The sequence below is a fragment of the Papio anubis genome, chromosome 7 (assembly GCF_008728515.1).
Source record: "Papio anubis isolate 15944 chromosome 7, Panubis1.0, whole genome shotgun sequence".
Classification (NCBI taxonomy): domain Eukaryota; kingdom Metazoa; phylum Chordata; class Mammalia; order Primates; family Cercopithecidae; genus Papio; species Papio anubis.
The window spans coordinates 112,691,779-112,708,319 of NC_044982.1; the positions used below are offsets into that span (position 1 = coordinate 112,691,779).

The 16,541-nt window shown below is 49.3% G+C and overlaps 2 protein-coding genes across 24 annotated transcripts in view; one reads left to right on the forward strand and one right to left on the reverse strand.

Annotated features, from left to right (window-relative positions):
* SCAPER (S-phase cyclin A associated protein in the ER) overlaps nt 1–5,133 on the forward strand; it is a 553,621-nt gene extending 548,488 nt beyond the window's left edge. For 14 of the 19 annotated variants that reach the window (XM_017960807.3, XM_017960810.3, XM_031668454.1 and 11 more), the window contains 3 exons: nt 2,081–2,132; nt 4,144–4,184; nt 4,593–5,133. In XM_017960807.3, coding sequence (XP_017816296.1) covers nt 2,081–2,132; nt 4,144–4,184; nt 4,593–4,679 — 180 coding nt within the window. In that variant the 3' untranslated portion in view covers nt 4,680–5,133. The remainder of the gene's footprint in view (nt 1–2,080; nt 2,133–4,143; nt 4,185–4,592) is intronic. The other 5 variants (XM_021940762.2, XM_017960815.3, XM_017960805.3 and 2 more) reach the window with 1 other exon arrangement.
* Nucleotides 5,134–10,767: 5,634 nt separating this feature from the next.
* Nucleotides 10,768–16,519, reverse strand: ISL2 (ISL LIM homeobox 2). Of its 5 annotated transcripts, XM_031668459.1 has the most exons (6): nt 16,277–16,519; nt 15,251–15,440; nt 14,714–14,976; nt 12,678–12,961; nt 11,937–12,104; nt 10,768–11,517 (listed from the first exon to the last, which is right to left on the reverse strand). In XM_031668459.1, the coding sequence occupies exons 1-6, from the start codon at nt 16,332–16,334 to the stop codon at nt 11,401–11,403; spliced, it is 1,080 nt and encodes a 359-aa protein (XP_031524319.1). In that variant the 5' UTR covers nt 16,335–16,519; the 3' UTR covers nt 10,768–11,400. The 5 variants fall into 5 exon arrangements, with proteins under 5 accessions (XP_031524319.1, XP_031524317.1, XP_031524316.1 ...); XM_031668457.1 differs by having other exon boundaries at nt 11,937–12,961; nt 16,332–16,519; XM_031668456.1 differs by having other exon boundaries at nt 11,937–12,961.
* Between the last annotated feature and the right edge of the window lie 22 nt (nt 16,520–16,541).

Genomic DNA, 16,541 nt, shown 5'->3' on the forward strand with positions numbered 1-16,541 from the left:
TTTTTTGTCATTGTAGAGCATTATGTACTGAAAATCTCCCATTTCTTTCAAATGTTCCACCATAAGATGTGTTTTTGCTCCATGACACACATGTGATGAGTAGATAGTACTTTCTGGTCTTCAGAATAATGAAACAGAAAGCAGAGTTCTGTATTAGTATTCTTCCGTATTCTGGTGAATATACATCTATCACTGTCAGAAGGATATGATAGTGCCCAGCTGGCTGCGAACTAGAGGATAGCCAAGGAGTTCCCGGAGCCCTCATCTTAGACAGCATTTTGAAGTTTACATTTTCCAAACTATCCTGTATTAGATAATTAATAAACACAACTAGATCAATTATGTTAGAAAAGTTTTGTTTTCGGCTTAATTGTTCTGTTTGAATCTACATTTTATTTTCTGAAAAAAAGTTAGATATTCAGATCTACAAATATGGATTTCAAAAACTGTCTTATAGTTAATATCTTAAGAAATTTTATAGTATATAACATCATATCGACACTTAGGATTCTTCATATATTTTTAGAGCCTTAGGAGTAAATTAAATAGAAAATACATTATGGGCTGGGTGTGGTGGTTCACATCTGTAATCCCAGCACTTTGGGAGGCCGGGATGGGCAGATCACTTGAGGTCAGAAGTTTGAGACAAGTCTGACCAATATAGTAAAACCCATCTCTACTAAAAATACAAAAACTAACTGACCATGGTGGCAGGCACCTGTAATCCCAGCTACTCAGGAGGCTGAGGCAGGAGAGTTGGTTGAACCTGGGAGGTAGAGGTTGCAGTGAGCCAGTATCGCGCCACTGAACTTCAACCTGGGTGACAGAGCGAGACTCCATCAAAAAAAAAAAAAGAAAAGAAAATACAAATACATTATGGATAATTTTAAGAATATGCTCTTTCTAAATTCAGATTATTCATTCTTTTATTCAACAGGTAATGTTTGAGTATGTAAAGTGTGCTGGGCACTGACTGCTCTAGGCACTGCAAAATACAGCAACAAATAAAACAGATAAAAATTCCTGCCTCCACAGATCTTTGATTAAAGTGGGGGACAGTCAAGCAAAAGACAAAAAAAATTAGTAAAACAAATAGTATGTCAGATGCTATGCTAAGTGCTATGGCAATAAGTGCTGTGGAGAAAAGTAAGGCCGGAAAAGGAGCTAGGGACTTCGGGGAGATGATGTGCAGCTTTTTATGGTGTGGGCAGAGAGCCCTCAACAAAGACAGTGATGTTTGAGCGAAACCAGTTTCCTCTGTATCAGCTTAGTTCCTTATGTTTTCAACTGCATAGACAATGACTTATAATGATACAAATGATATCAGGATCTAAAGAGTATATATATATTTCTTGTGTTGATCTGATATTGATCAAAGTACTAAGTCTACCTTTATTACAAAAAAAAACTATGTATTTAACACACAAACTTTGTAAATGCTAAAAAAATTTCTTATATAGTTTATTTCAGATAGCATATTAGACTTGTGGAGTTAAATCAAGTTTCTTTCTATAAATAATTGTGCTGAAGAGAATGGATATAGATAGGATTTTTGTTTATAAAGTGGTTCCTCAAGGCCTCTATGTGTTACATTATAACTAAGTTACTAGAAAATGATATTAAAATGGGAGCGGATTGTCTTAGGTTTCTGAAGATTTACATATTATATTTACATTTCTCATTTTCCATCTACATGCAAAATTACCAGACTTTAAGATTTAGCTGCAGAATACATAGGGCTCTTATATTTGTACTTTTTAAAAAATGATCAAAATCTGTTGATATTTTAAGATAGCAAATTTGGCTTAAATTCTAGTTTATTAGATAAAAAGTTATAATTTCCAAAGTAGGCAGCAAGCTGTCTCCTGGTGATAATTTAGCAAGATGTAAGTCATTACTGTTTGGTTTAAATTTATGAGAACTTGGACTACATAACATCAGTTTCTTCAGCATTTATATTTGGGCCCCAAAATATTCATACAAAAGTGGTTGCATGAATCAGAAGTATATTTAAAACCACCCTCAGTGAAATTCTCTGTTCACAGCATTGATAGAAAAACACTTTTCTCTCCTCATACAGGATTTGGCACAGACTCCAGGTCAAGCAGAAAACCAGCCTTACCAACCCAAAGGTATGTCTCTATTGAAATTAAATTTCATGTGTGTGTTAGTCAAATGGACATCTTTCTTATCCTTTCCTCTGGAACTTTTACATTGTATGTACGATTTTATACATAACCTAAAATTTGAGATTCAGATACCAAGTATATTTCAGTAAGTAAAAAAATCAATTTTGTCATGAAGCATGAATGCATCCAAATATGTATAGAAATCTATGGGAGTAAAAGAAAAGCACAAATATCTTTGTATAATAATCATCTCATGCAAGTATATTAAATGGTGAATAATCACTGAAGAGCTGCTTTGTAATACAGGAGCCAGATCATTAATATTGGCCCACATTACTCGCATAAATGCGGAAATCACATAGGTCTGGTTCCTTATCCATGTTCAGAATAAAGTTATCAGTAATAGTAGCCCACAATTTCCCCCTAAGTTCGAGTACTTGAACTTTTGTTTTGAAAATAATTGTTTTACATGGAGAAAAAGTCATCAAATTGGCAAAGTCCAGGGCAAAAGATTTACAAGTTTTTTTTTCCCTATAGCATTCCTGCTGGGGTGTTTGTTGTGATCAGAGTCAGAGATTTAGAATTGTTACCGCATTTTTACTTTTTTAAATATTCTGCTACCCAGACTGTAATTGAGAAGTACAAGTTGCTCTTTGGCGGTTATGACAGCATCTCTGATGAATGAGACCCTAATCCAGATCTTCTTCAATTCTTCCATTAATTTGATAGTCTTTAAAGTGACCATTTAGAGGTACACTCCCAGCAGGACCCTTTAGGGTACCCACCAAGAAACCCTTACTTGGTGGGGGTTGGGGGTGTTACCTTGGACTCTTTCACACACACAAAAAAAGTCCTGTACAGTGGACAGGTGTTGAAAAGTGCAAAGAAAATATAACTAAAGCTGTTACAATATAATGAAGAAAAAAAAAGACATTTTATTGACTCAGGCACCCAGAAAAGTTAAACAGAAGGCTATGCGACTTTTCAGAAATTCAAGTCAACATCCTTGTCGGTACCATTTGTCTGAGCAAGAATTAGTCTGCAAGTTCAGTTCTGCCCTGACCCAGTCACAGCCCTTTTTGTTTTGTTTTGTTCTGTTTTGTTTAACTACTGGCGGATACTTGGGAGAAATCAGCAAAATGTGTTACTATTCTTACAATTTTATTTTGAATAAATTAAAATGCTTGGAAAAATCTATTTATTTTCAGTAGTACAGCAGTTTTGTTTTGTTTTGTTTGCCACTAAGAAGTATAAGCATTTTTTTCTTACTCTTTCTCCTGATCATAAAGATGAGTCACAATTTGTTACATGGTCTGGAAGACACAGTCCCAGAAGCTGCCTCTGTCTGCTTGGTGGACTGAGGCCTGTGGAAGTGAACCTTCTTTCTTTTCCAAGGGACCATCTTCCCTGATATTCATGCTTTCCCCAGTTACAGTAGGCTTAACTCACAGAACAGCAAATAGGGAATTGGTCTCTCCTTTGCTCAGAAAGGGTCATCACTATGTTAATGACAGCTCATAATATGTTGCTTTTTTTTTTTTTTTTAAATGATGATGCCTCACTAAGTTGCCAGTTTGCAACTTGGATTATTTGTTCCCCTTTTGCCTAGATTAAGTCCCCATAAAATGTCTCAAGATATTTTGAGTTCATTGTCCAGGTAAACCTTTAAGTATAAAAGCAGCTCTTGGTAACACCACATTCTTATTGCCCAGGAAGAATTTTGGTTTTCAAATACCCACTGCCTGTCTAGCTGCAATTGTTTACTTTACCTATGCCACTGGCCAGTAAAGCTCCTATCATTCATTCCTACTGCTTTGTTAGATAGGCAGTGCCAGATTTGAATAATTTTAAAGATATACTTAAACTACATTCATGTTTTAAATTAAATAGACTTTCAGAAAACGTCATCATTTACATAAAGTTTTCCCCTTTCATGGCTAACTTAAGGATAGAATATAGGACTGTCATTTTAGTTTGTTCACCTTTTTTTTTTTTTTTTTTTTTTTTGAGACAGGGTCTATGTTGCCTATCCTGGAGTGCAGTCACTACTCACAGGTGCGATCATAGCAAACTATAGCCTCTAACTCCTGGGCTTAAGCAGTCCCCCTACTGCAGCCTTCCAGATAGCTGGAACTACAGCCATGCACCACTGTGCTTGCCTGGTTGCTAATTTTTTTCTCATTGTGGAGTCCAAAAACATCTTTTTTTGTAATTTATGTAAGAGTTAATGTCTGAATATGTTAAAGCACAAACTGGATTGTGGTTAAAATATGTCATATATTTTATACTACAGATAGATTGATACACATAGATCAATCACCTTATTTACCTAAAATGTGTCATGGTTTATTTGAAGTGGATATCTCCATTTTATACTCAGATATCAAAATAAGTTTAATTTATGAATCTTCAAAGAATTTAACCCTCTTTTATTTCACTTTTTTCTCTTTTTTTCCCCCTCAGGGAAATGCCTTGGTTCCCAAGACTATCTTGAGCTGGCTAACAGATTTCCTCAGCAGGCCTGGGAAGAAGCTCGACAGTTTTTCTTGAAGAAAGAGAAAAAATAAATGTTTTGGTTGATTCTGTATTTGAGTACCCTTGTTAATATTTTAAATTGTTGAAACAAACATTCTAATTGTTCCTTAAGAACTCATTTTCACATGTTTATACTCTCCCCACACTGTAGATATGGCATGTACTTTACACTATTTATAATGACTGTAGATACTTGAATGTTCTACTTGCTAATTTTGCAAGTTGAGTGTATTTCATTTATGCAAAATATCTTAGAGTTTGATAACTTTCATCTTATGATAATATATACTTTGCATTTGTAATATTGGTGAAAGTAGACATAAAATTAGCAAGTCTGTTTTGTTCTTGTAATAAAATAACTTATTCTGTTTTTATTGTTGACTTTTCATGTTAAGGAAATATGAATCTGAAAGAAAAATGTTAACTCCACCCCTTGAAGTATCTTAAATAAAGACTTAATTAAAGTTTACCTGCTCTAAATTTAACTTTTAAAGGTCTACGGTAAAGAGATTTGCAACACTTTTACATTCTCACTACATAATATGTTTTGGGGACTATTTGAAATCAACTTAGGGCATTGTATTCATTGGTCTGCCTGAGAACCTCTCTTGGCATTGCCAAGCTGAAATTATTCTCCTAAGTAAAAATTAGTAATAAAAAAGATGTGTCCTAGTGAATCACCCTAGAGTATTTTCTCTCATGGTTGTGAAATGAAGCAACGCTGAAGTAAAAGTCACACAAAAGGTCGAAATGGTTCTGAATGAGTTTCACACAACTCCTGTTCACTTCTCAGTGTCTGCCTGGAGATGTTGACCTTTTCATGTCTTGTTCTCATCGTTTCTCCACCTTAAGCTCACGGTCAGTGCTAAGCCGTTCACTGAGTGACATCAGTAGTAATTTCTGTCAGATAATGATCAAACATTACCAAGAAAAAAGATCCGGTTGGGAAAAAAAGATGTGAAAATGTATTCGACTCGGAGACTACGGAGCGGGGAGGGACTGGAAAATACAGAAGTTTTATGTTTTTCAAAATCAAACTTACCCACCTAGTGTTCTGGACCCTTCTTATTTGGAGCCTCACAGAGCTGCCGGGTTACATATTTGCTATATTTTACTTCTTTGAAAACAGAAAATTAAAAGGTCTGGTTTAAAAAAAAAAAAAAAAAAAAAGCGAGCTCCTCCCTATGCGATCGGCGCCCCAGCCGCCGCGGGACCCTGGCGTCTCCGGGGCTCAGCCCAGCCAATACCCCACTCCGCGGGTCTCCAGCGCCGCGCTCCGGCTCGAGGGCGGGGACCGGCAGCTCCAAGCCAGAGGGACGGGCTCTAGGGCCACCCCTCCCGCCTCGCGTGGCGACTCCGCCGCCGGGCACCGGGGAGCGGGACCCAGGACTCCAGCCGCCGGCCGCGGGTGCTCAGCAACTCCCGGAGCCGCAGGGCCGGGCTGAGCTCCGCGCCTGCGAGGCCGAGGGGTGGCCCCTGGCGCCCCCAATGCTCCTCCCGGGCGGGGGCTGTCGCGGGCCCAGCGAGCGACCCCGGGGAATGAGGCAGGTGTCGGCCGCAGGCTCCTTCCACACCTGGAACAGGAGTTCCCAAAGCTCGCTGGCCCCGCGCTCTCGAGGCGTGGACGCAGCATCCTTGCAGCTAAAAAGAATCATCAAGTATTTATAAGATTTCCTGCAAGACGCTTCACAATAGAATATACTTATCTGGTCGGAAATTTGCCAGAAGCCATAAATAATTGAGACAGCTGTGACTAACCTCCCAGAAAGCATACCAGAATTCGCAATTAAACATTTAATTGAACGGTCTCATTGCCCCCTCGTCCCGGAGAGGAGGAGGAGTGAGAAGCAAACCCAGGCCCCACCCAGCCGGGAGCCTGCGCGGCTCCAGCCCGGGAGCGCCCCGGTGCCTCCCGGCGCACGCGGTTCCTGGGAGTCTCGAGTTCGCTGCTTTCGGGCGCCCTGGCCCGGCCCGGACAATTTAAGCTCCAGCTCCCTGGGCTTTTCCGGCTTCTAAACTCTCCGGGGCTCGAAGGAGCGCAACGCCCAGGTGAGCGCAGCCGCGTCTCGTTGCAGCTTGCGAGGACACAGTGCCGCCACAGGTTGCTTTCTCCCGGGGCGAGGGCCGCCCCCCGGTTCTTCCGAGGCTGAGGGGCCGCAGCGGAGACCGCTGGGCGGAGGCGAAAGGCCTCTGCTGGGCCCAGCCTGTGAAGTTGACGGTGCGACTGGGTGTGTTCGGTGTGAAAGCGACAACTTCGCCCCGGCTTTACAGCCCAGAATTTGAGTCAGGTAGGAGAGGCTGCCGAGGCCCGGGGGCAGCGACGTTCGAACGCTCAGCGGCGTTGCCCAAGCCAATTCCCCGCAGCGGCAGCCGCTCCCTTCCCCCGGAGCTCTGCGGAACACGCAGCCCCAGACGCGCAACTGGACGTCAGAGCCGCAGCTTTGGGCCCGGCCACTCTCCCGCCCTCCAGACTCCAGCAGTCGCGCGGCTGGCACCTCGAACCCTGAACCTGGCCCCGGGAAGCCTCGGTCCAACCGCGGCCTTCCTGGGTTATTTCTTCCAGGGCTCTTTGCCACGCTCTGGGAAGTCTTGAGTCTCGATAATCTGGGAAGAAATTACTCCTCACAATCCCCTATTCTTCCACTTCCTCGTCCCTGCTCCCTCCCCCCACGCCCGAACCCGGGGGTCTCCAGTTGGCTACTCTCAAACCACGCCTTAAACACGCTCTTTCCCAACGGGGAACCGGCCTTCCTGAGCTCCTGCCGGCCCCTGGGCTCACGCCTTGACCCACTGCCCGCTAGCTCTGACCTTCTGGACCAGGAGGCACCGAGGCAGATGGCTGGATTCACCTCGCACTCCCGCCTCTCTGGCAGGATTGTTGCTGGGGCCCCGAATGTGCTTTATACATTGAGCCGCTCCCCACCCAACTCCACATCTGGATCCCAATGGAGTATTTCCTGGTTGTGCCCTTGCTCTCATTACTACTCTCAACCTAGCTCTATTCATCTGCATCTTTCATGCACAGTCTCCATCAACAAGGTGCCAGTCTGTACTTGGCCACTCAATCCTCATAACTGCACTGAATCCCAGTATTTTCAAGAAAGTTTACTTTTACATCCATCAGACCCCGATTTAAAAGCCTCTAATCTTTCCCGCATCAGCTTAATAAACTCTGAATTTCCTGCTTTTATCACCACTCCACTGGGAGCTTCTCTGCAGATACTCATCCATTGTTTCTCTCTCTAGCATGCTGCTATTTGGCTAATTCTCTTGCTCTCTTTGGTGAACACCCATGAGAAAGCACAGTTAACTAAATGTGTGGCCATCTATGTCCTCCCCTAGGCAGAAGAGGTAGAACCTCAAATTTTCTAGAGAACGATCTTAGACAATATCCATTTAAACGCTGTATTTGCAGCTGACAAAATTGAGCTTTGTTATTCCACATTCAAAACATAAAGCCTGATTTCTGTTCCACAATCCATTAAATATTAAAGTTTGTTGGGAATACTGCCACAGGGACTGAATTTCCCAGAATTATGCAGTCTTTCAATATGTATTAAATTTTGTGTAAAAACTTACAGCCATAAACTTTCCATGTCTGGGAATCCCTTTCCTGCCTCAATTGCATAGAGCTATCCAAATTAATAGTTAAGTCTTCTGAGAAAATCATATTCTATGAATCTAGCTAAATAACTCCCACTTTCCACCTATGGCCTCTTTTATTGAATTGAGTTTTTACTACACAACTGGGTATCTCATGTTAAAAGTTCAGTAAGCATAAAATACAACACTTGTAATTGTTACAGGTAATTTAATTTACGGGGAAATCCCTACTGTATTACAGAAGATGTTTAAAGATGACCTGGAAACCAGTAAAACTGATATTTATTAACGTAACTAACCAAGCGTAGATGTGACACCTCACTAGGGACCATTGTAATAAGGCTTCAGAGTTGAACCCTTTCCCTGGAAACCCAGAGAGAAAACGATGCACCCCTTTAGGTGGGTAGCAACTATGGGAGAGAAAAGCTTGTAATGTTTTATACAGTGATACAGAGAGATGCAGGAATCTTAACACACAATAACCACTTTTATCTAAGTAACTTCCCAGTATTCAAAAAAGACACAATCATATAAATATCAAAAAGAGAAATTCGATTTTTGATTCATGGATGATGAGGAAAGAGATAACTGTTAGACGGTTCCATTCATAGCGTTAAAACACTGCAATCTATCAAAAGCAAAAATTCAGAGCTAACCATTAATGAAATTCTTTATTCAATAACCTGTTATTTCCTTTTTAATAAAAAATAAGAAAACCCAAATATTCTGGATAAATCAGAAGTTTCTGAAAGTGAGATTTAGTGGAAGTTTTAGCCCCCTGTCTAATGGCCAGCCAGAAGGTAAAAGAAATCTGTATTTGTTTGGGAAGGAATGGTCTAAGTTAAAGGAAGGAAGCCTCAAAGAACCCAGACCTGATTATTAAAGCCATTTCTGGGCACTTGAGAGGTAAAGCTGGTCCTCATTAACTCTGCGTATCTCTTGCCTTATCTCTAAGTTTGCAGCACCATTTCCTATATCCCAAAGAAGGGGAATGTCCCCTTTAATATTTGTGCTAGCGTCACCTTGACATTCAGGAAGTAAAATATAAATGCAGCTCCATTTTCCCACCTCCTCCCATTTTCTTTCAGTAATTGCCAGCAAGCCTTCTATCATCTGGAAGTGGGGTGGTGGGAGTGTGAAGGAATTCTGCCAAAAGCGCTGCTGAAAAACCCACAGTGGCTTCTGGCCATCCAAGTAGCCATGGTTAACAGAAGGCACCTACTTCTCTAAAGACTACCTGGCCCCCCTGACACGTTTTCCTTGCCAGCCTCTACCTAAGCTAAAATGGCAACCATCCCCTACCCAGTGAGGGCGTTGCCCACTTTAAAAACAACCTTGGACAAAGGATACGCTTGTGGGTCCCTTAACTCGGGGACCAGGAAACGGCAACTCAACGCCAGAGGTTCTTACAACAGCGGTGAAGGCTGGTCTTGGAAAAGAACTGTCCCAGGCTGCCAAAGGGTTAAATATCTGTGAAGAGTAAAACCTGAGCCTCCATGAGTTTTTTTCTTCTTCTTCTTCTTTCTTTCTTTTTGGGTTTTTTGCTTTTGTGTGTGCGCGCTTGCCCGGGGGCCTACTGGAGATTCAGTATCTCTCGGTTATTTCCTGCGATCACTAAAGCCGGTTTTCAAGAAAACAAGTAGCAGGGGTTTGAAATGTCACACCAAGTGACCTGGGCACGGCATATCCAGGGGCCATTCCCAGCCCCCCTCCCACCCGGGCCACCCCCGACCCCCTCCACTTCGGTCTGGAAAGAAAATAAACCAAGGACACGCCAGACTGGTTCTGGGTGGACTTATTTTCCCGGCAGCCGCCCTCCTAGCGGGGGCTCGTTGCGGCCCCTCGGTGTATCGCTTGCAGGTGATGCCAAACGCAGATAAGCAGCCGCCGCCCGGCCCCGCCTCTGTCTAGACTGGGGAATTAATAAATGCCGCGGATTGATCACGTCGCGCATCCACTCCGGGAACAGAGCGCAGCAAGGCCCGTCACGGCCGCCCGGTCTGGCCGAGGTCGGCCTTGCTGCTGGGCCGCAGGGCCAGAGGCAGCGCGCGGGGCTTCGAGCCTCACCCAGAGCCGCGGACCGCCGGAGAAGGAAGCGCCGGGAGGGCCGGCAGCGCCGAACGAGAGTGGGGCTAGGAGCTCGGCAGGCGCCATGCCAAGGCCGGTTCCAGGAGCGGGGCACGCCCTTGCCGGCATGACCCTAGGCCGGAGTCCGCCGCTCAGCTGCCACGAGCGCTGCAGGTTTCCCGCCTAAATGAGTCCCGCCTCCTGCCCGCGGGTCTCCGCCGCCAGTTGCCCAGGGGTCGCCAGTGGGGCATGCCTGCTTCTGCGAGGGCCTCAGCGCGCATGCGCCCAGCCCACCCCTCGGCCGCGCCCAATCCCCACCCGGCCCGCCCCGCCCGCAGCACGCGGAGCCCCGGCAGCCGACGCCAGCCAGACCTGTGGACTTGCCTCCTCCGGCACTCCTGCCGCGCCAACAGCACACGGGAGCGGCGTCACACCGGGTTATTATTTTTTATTAAGATCAAAATACGAGTCCCATTATGAACTGGCTGTTCTCACAATAAATAACAATAACTTACGTTTGTTTGTTCGGCAAAGGCTCACACACTCTGTCCTCCGTGGAATAACTTAAAACACTTTCAAGGCCAGTCTGGTTTCTACTGTTTCCCAGCAATCATGCGCTTTGGGAGTTTGAGTGTCTGTTCCTCTGAGTTATCCCCTTCCTCTTCCCCGCTAGAGCCCAGGCGAAGACGCCAGGGAGCGCGGAGCGGGGGCAGGGCGGGGGTCCACGTGGGCGAGCTCGGGGCCGGCCGAGGTGGGGATACAGGTGGGGCGTGGAGGGACAGAGCGGCGGCCACGCGGAGAGAAGAGGGCAGAGCTAACTCTGGTAAATCCCAAATTCTGGTTTTTAAAAAGTAAAGAGTCCTTGGAGCAGGGGTCTGCCGTCTGGTGAAAGGAGGTTGCATCCTGGCACCTTGGGCTGTCCAGACCGTTTCTCTCGGTCCTCTCTCATAAATAACAATAGAATAATCACGAAGGCGAGAGAGCTTTCGGAACTGGAATGGCCTGAGCATGGGTGTCTCATGCAGGGAGCATGCGAGGTCCGCGGGCTGGCAGGGAGGGGTCCCCCTCACGTCTCCACGGGACTCGGCACCATACTGTTGGGGGTGTCCGGGAGCTGCGAGGACAGGGAGGTCACGTCGCTGCCGGAGGAGTTGCCAAGGGAGCCGGACTCGGAGAAGGAGACCTGGGGCAGCGGAAACACCGAGAAGAGGCAGGTGAAGAGGCACCCGAGCTGGTGCTCCAAGGCCGCGTGCTCCGAGTCGGGGAATGTCCCTTGGGGACCGGTCGCCGGCTGAGAGCAAGCCCAGCGGAGGAGGAGGCCAGGTCCCCAGGCGCACGCAGGGCGGGATTAGGGCGGGGGGAGCGGGTTGGTTAATTCTGCGACCTCTCTTGTGCGCACTTTAATCCAGGGAGACCTGGTTTAGGGTGCGTAATGGGCCGAGGTGAGGTTTCAGAGCCAGCCACTGTTCCCCCTCCCCCACCGCCTAGGGCTGTCCCCAGCCCCTCAACCCAAGGCTACCCCCTCCCCTCTCTGCCAGGCTAAGTGGCTAAATCCCCAACCCGCAGAGTACCGAGGTCGGGGCGGGTAGGGCAGGGCCTCACCAGCTGCTGGAAGGCGGGTTGGTCCAGGTCGCTCTGGAGGGCAAATTCGCTGAGCGCCTTCCACGGCGGCTGGTACGTCTGCACCTCCACTGCGCTGCCCTGCACAGCGTTCTCATGGCGGATGGGGCTGCCCGCCACCAGGGGCGTCCCGGTCAGTCCCTGAAGGCTCTGTGGGGCAAGCAGAAGGCCTTGGGTGCTCGAGTTAGGTCTGGCCTTTTGTGCCACCTTTGAGACTGGAGCTCCAGGCCCTGAGTGATTTAGGGTCTGCATTACTTTGCGGGGAGGTGCACACTCGACCGCATCGGAAGAGCCCTTTCTCCACTGGGGATCTGCGGGGGCTGCAAACTTGCCACGATAGGTCAGCCTCGGTGCTGGGAGCCAACCACCCGGTGAGGAAAGGCAAGGCCTGCACTCCCACCCTTCTGCAGCTGCGGACAGAGGGACACAACCAACCAGCCCGACTGGCGGGCGCTGCGCACAGCCATGCGGCCCCGGGCTCCGCGCAGCGCCCGGGACCCGCAACGCGGGGCTGCACCTGGGGCAAGGAGAAACCCCGATCCCAGACAAAATAGGAAGCCCCAAATCCAAGGGAAGCCTAGCTCTGAAGGTACAGACATACACCATCTGGAGCGCCCCGTTCTCCCTGGATCTCCCAGGGCTCGCCCAGAAAAGGGCACACAGATACCGCGGCGGAAGCGCAGGCCCCACCCAACTCGAGCCTTCGGCCCCGCGGCCGCTCACCGTCTTGTCGCTGTGCTGCTGCTGCTGCAGCTGCTTCATGAGAATGGATTTCTTCTTGTCCTTGCAGCGCTTGTTCTGGAACCAGACGCGGATGACCCGCGGGCTCAGGCCGGTCATCTCCACCAGCTGCTCCTTCATGAGAGCGTCGGGCCGCGGGTTGGCGGCGTAGCAGGTCCGCAGAGTGTGCAGCTGCTTCTCGTTCAGCACAGTCCGCACGCGGGTCGTCTTCTCCGTCTGCTTGTGCACGTGCGGGCGCAACGCGGGCTGCCGGCCCGACCCAGCATCTGCCAGGACAGGGTGGGGCCAGAGGTTAGCGAGGGGCCGCCACCCACCCGCCCGGAGCCCAACCTCAGGGCGGCCGAGCCCCCCGGGGCCCGATTTCGTTTCTGTTTTATTTTGTTTATTTCGTTTAATTGTTCGTCTTCCTCTCCATCTGTTCGCCTTACGCGGAGAGAGCTGTGCATTTTCGTTCTTTCTCTCGCTCCCGGGCCGGACTGCCCCGCAGCGATCTCTCCCGAGCTCAAGCAGGGCGAGGGAGCTCGGCGACAGGCCGCTGCGGGGAGTGAGTGGCCGCTCAGGGATGTGCCTCTTCCAGTCACAGGACCCTCGGAACGAGCGAAGCCCTCCGGAAGAAGTCGGAGTTTCAGAGGAAGAGGAAAGAGGCTCGCCCAGGACTCTGGAGAGGGAAAGGGAACGACGTGGACCGGGGGCGAGGTGCTGCTCAGGGGACTGGGTGGGAGGTGCGCATATCCTGGGGGCCTACGAGGGCCCTTCCCTCCTTCAGAGCCCATTTGGACAAGGCACATGTGTAGAAGGGTACATGTGTAGAAGACTCATCCAGGGTTATGGACGGGCCTCCAGGGCCTGCAACAGTTCCTTCCTGCCGGCCCTTGGGCTTCCGCCCCGGTCTCCTTCCTCAAGGCTCCAGGTTCCCCAGCCCAGTGGCCTCCCACCCACCACGCTGGTGAGCAGCCGCTGGCACTCTCCTCGCTTGGCCCCAGGTTCTCTCCATCCCGGGGAAACAGTGACTGATTCCAGAGCCTGCAGCCTGAAGCCCGAAACAAACAAAGGGGAGCCTCTCCGAGATCCCAGATGGGGGTGCACTGAATACCCGCTTCCTCCCATTTCACATCTCCATTCTACATTCCCGACCTACACACCTTGGATCTATACTGCACCATTTAGGTTTATGTTCCCCTCTACGCATTTCTAGATCTGGACAAATATTTATAAATAGCCCATCCAGCCCAATTTCCTCTTTCTATAGGGAGGAAGTGGAGATCCAGAGAGGGGAGGAGTGGGGCAAGGCCACACAGCACCGGAGAGGCCCAGCCTGGTCTGCAGATCTGTGCTGCAGGCCTATGGCTACCTGGGGGAAACTGCCCTGCTTGGGGCGGAGGCACCGCTGTTTCTGTTCAGCCCTACCTGCCCATTATACACTCAGACCCCATCTCTGGGCAGCTACTGATTAGGACCCAGAATATTCCAGTGAGAGTCCAATATGCATTGATAACACTCCCCCTTCCCCAGAAGAACCTGGCTAAATTGTTCATCAAACTGGGCCTTAAAACAAGACGGCAAAAACCCCTCTTTGTTGGGTTCTTGGCTCCTGGCTGACCAAGCCCCTGCCCAGCTCCCAGTTGGGAGCTGCGTTACTTACACAAATACCCCTGAGCAAACCTTCCCCTCTGACAATAACACATATTCCTCCAAGAAATTCCTAATAAAAGCCCCAAGACGGACACCACTTCATATTCCCTGTTGTCATCCACTATTCTGCTCCTAGCACTGTGCCCTGCATGTTCCTGGTCATGGAGAACACGATTCTGCACAATTCCCCGTGCTCACTCATATGCACGCGCAGTTTCTCCCGGGCACACGAGAACACACACAACCTTGTTCCCAGCACACAGTTCCGCACTAATACAGAAAAACACTATCCCGGCAGACCCAACCACACACAACTGACAACTTCTCGTTAGGGACACAAGCACGCAAGCACACCCCGCTCACCCCGGCGCAGGCCCCGCGCTTACCTGGCAGATGCAGGCCGCGGGAGCCGGGGAGCGGGCCGGGGCTGCGCGGGCTGCCTGCAGCGGCGCGCTCAAGCAGGAGGCCGTGGTCTGCGCGGCAGAGCAGCTCGTGCTCCCGCAGCGAGAACTCGTCCCCAGGCAGCAGCTGGCGGCTGCACACGGAGCAGCGGAAGCACTCGATGTGATACACGCTGTCCCGCGCCCTCATCACCAGGTCGCTGCTGCTGAAGCCCACCTGGCACTTGGCGCACTTGATGCCGAACAGCCTGCGGGCCCAAGGCGCAGCGGTGTCAGCGCTGGGCCTGCGGCCGCCCTCATCTCCCCGGCTGCTACCGGCCCCGGCGCGCGCCCAGGACAGTTTGTGGCCCACCAGGGGACTGCGGTGACCCGCCTGCGGGCATTCCCGGGCCCGGGGGCGCGCTGCGGCACCTATGCGGGATGAGGATGGCCTTCTCACCGGGCAGGGCCGGGGCGCGCGGGCAGGCCGCCATCCCCAGCCCCGGCGCGCGGTGGCCCAGCCCGCGTTCCCGCCGGCCTCACCTCACATAGTCCCGCTTGCAGTAGGTCTTCCCGTCTCTCACGAAGCACGTGCACGTCTCGTCCAGGTACTGGCTGCACTCGGCGCACTTGAGGCAGGCGGCGTGCCACTCGAGGTCGGGCGACACCCGCAGGATAAACTGGTCGTGGATCTGACTCCCGCAGCCCACGCACATGGCCGTCCCGGGCTTCTCTGCCGGGGAAGGGCGCGGGGCCGCGTCAGGCCTGACTGCCCGGATTCCGGCCGGCCTCGGCCACTCCAGCCCCAACCCAACCCGCTCGCTCTCTCGCTTTCTTTCAAGACTTGCGACCATAAGGAAAAGTGATGAGCTCTCTAAAGGTCCAGAGCATTGGAAACGAAAAACCAGTATCTTCTGGATTGCTTAAGGTTCCTTCTGTCCCCTACCCCCAAATATTTCGCTAGTACATTCATTAATCACAGTCGTTTTGTCGACGTGTCTTGAAACTAAACGCTAACACGAAACTAAGAAGAGAGTAAATACACAGGCACTGCGGTAGCCTGGACATCAACACCTAACGGTGCTGTCCCGGCATTTCCGCTCACACACTCCCACTCACAGCGGCTGCCTCCTATCCCAACACAGACACATCGTCTTTCGGCAGTCCCGGCTCATCCTCTCGGACATTTCTTAGTTTAAATATCCCAGAGCAAGCGAGAGAAAGCTTCCTAGCTTTGAAACACCGAAAGGCAAACAACCACCAAAAAAAAAAAAAAAGGCCCACATCCCTAAATCAAACCTAATTGCCTTTGCGCAAAACAGAAGCAGATTTCGCAGCCCGAAGTCATCCCAGCCGGCTTGAGAAACAGTGTTTACTTATAAAAATAAAACAACAGGATTCCCAAAGATAAGCAGTCCTGCAGGAGATATGCATTCGTTTTTCCTCTCTTAAACTATCCTGACAAACAGAAGCCACTTGTAGAATCCACTAAACATTTTTTTGCATTAGAAATTTTGCATATTAAGCACACACACACACCCCACCCCACACACACACAGAAAGACTTACTCTTGGAATGATCACCCATAGCACCCAGAAAAGGATAATGAAAAATAATATCCACCATGCAGAAAAAGAGATGTGCGCCAAGTGTGCGGCCAGGGGCAGAAGGACGAGGGTCGCGCGTTCGGCCTCGGCTCTTTGCTAACTAACTCCTACTGCCCCGCGGAGTTGAGGGAGCGATTCCGCACCGGCCCGCACGCAGCATGACGTCAACACGCACTCGCCCCGGGCCGGAGCTGGGGGCGGGACCTGTGGCGTCACGAAGCTTCCC

Excerpts from the sequence above, each read along its gene's own strand:
- ISL2 (XM_031668455.1), bottom strand. The coding sequence starts at position 15,561 with ATGGTCGCAAGTCTTGAAAGAAAGCGAGAGAGCGAGCGGGTTGGGTTG. Across the intron at positions 12,962-14,713 it reads CCGCGGCCTGCATCTGCCAG|ATGCTGGGTCGGGCCGGCAG; the intron begins GTAAGCGCGGGG and ends CTGTCCTGGCAG. Across the intron at positions 11,518-11,936 it reads AACCCGCCTTCCAGCAGCTG|GTCTCCTTCTCCGAGTCCGG; the intron begins GTGAGGCCCTGC and ends CCGCTGCCCCAG.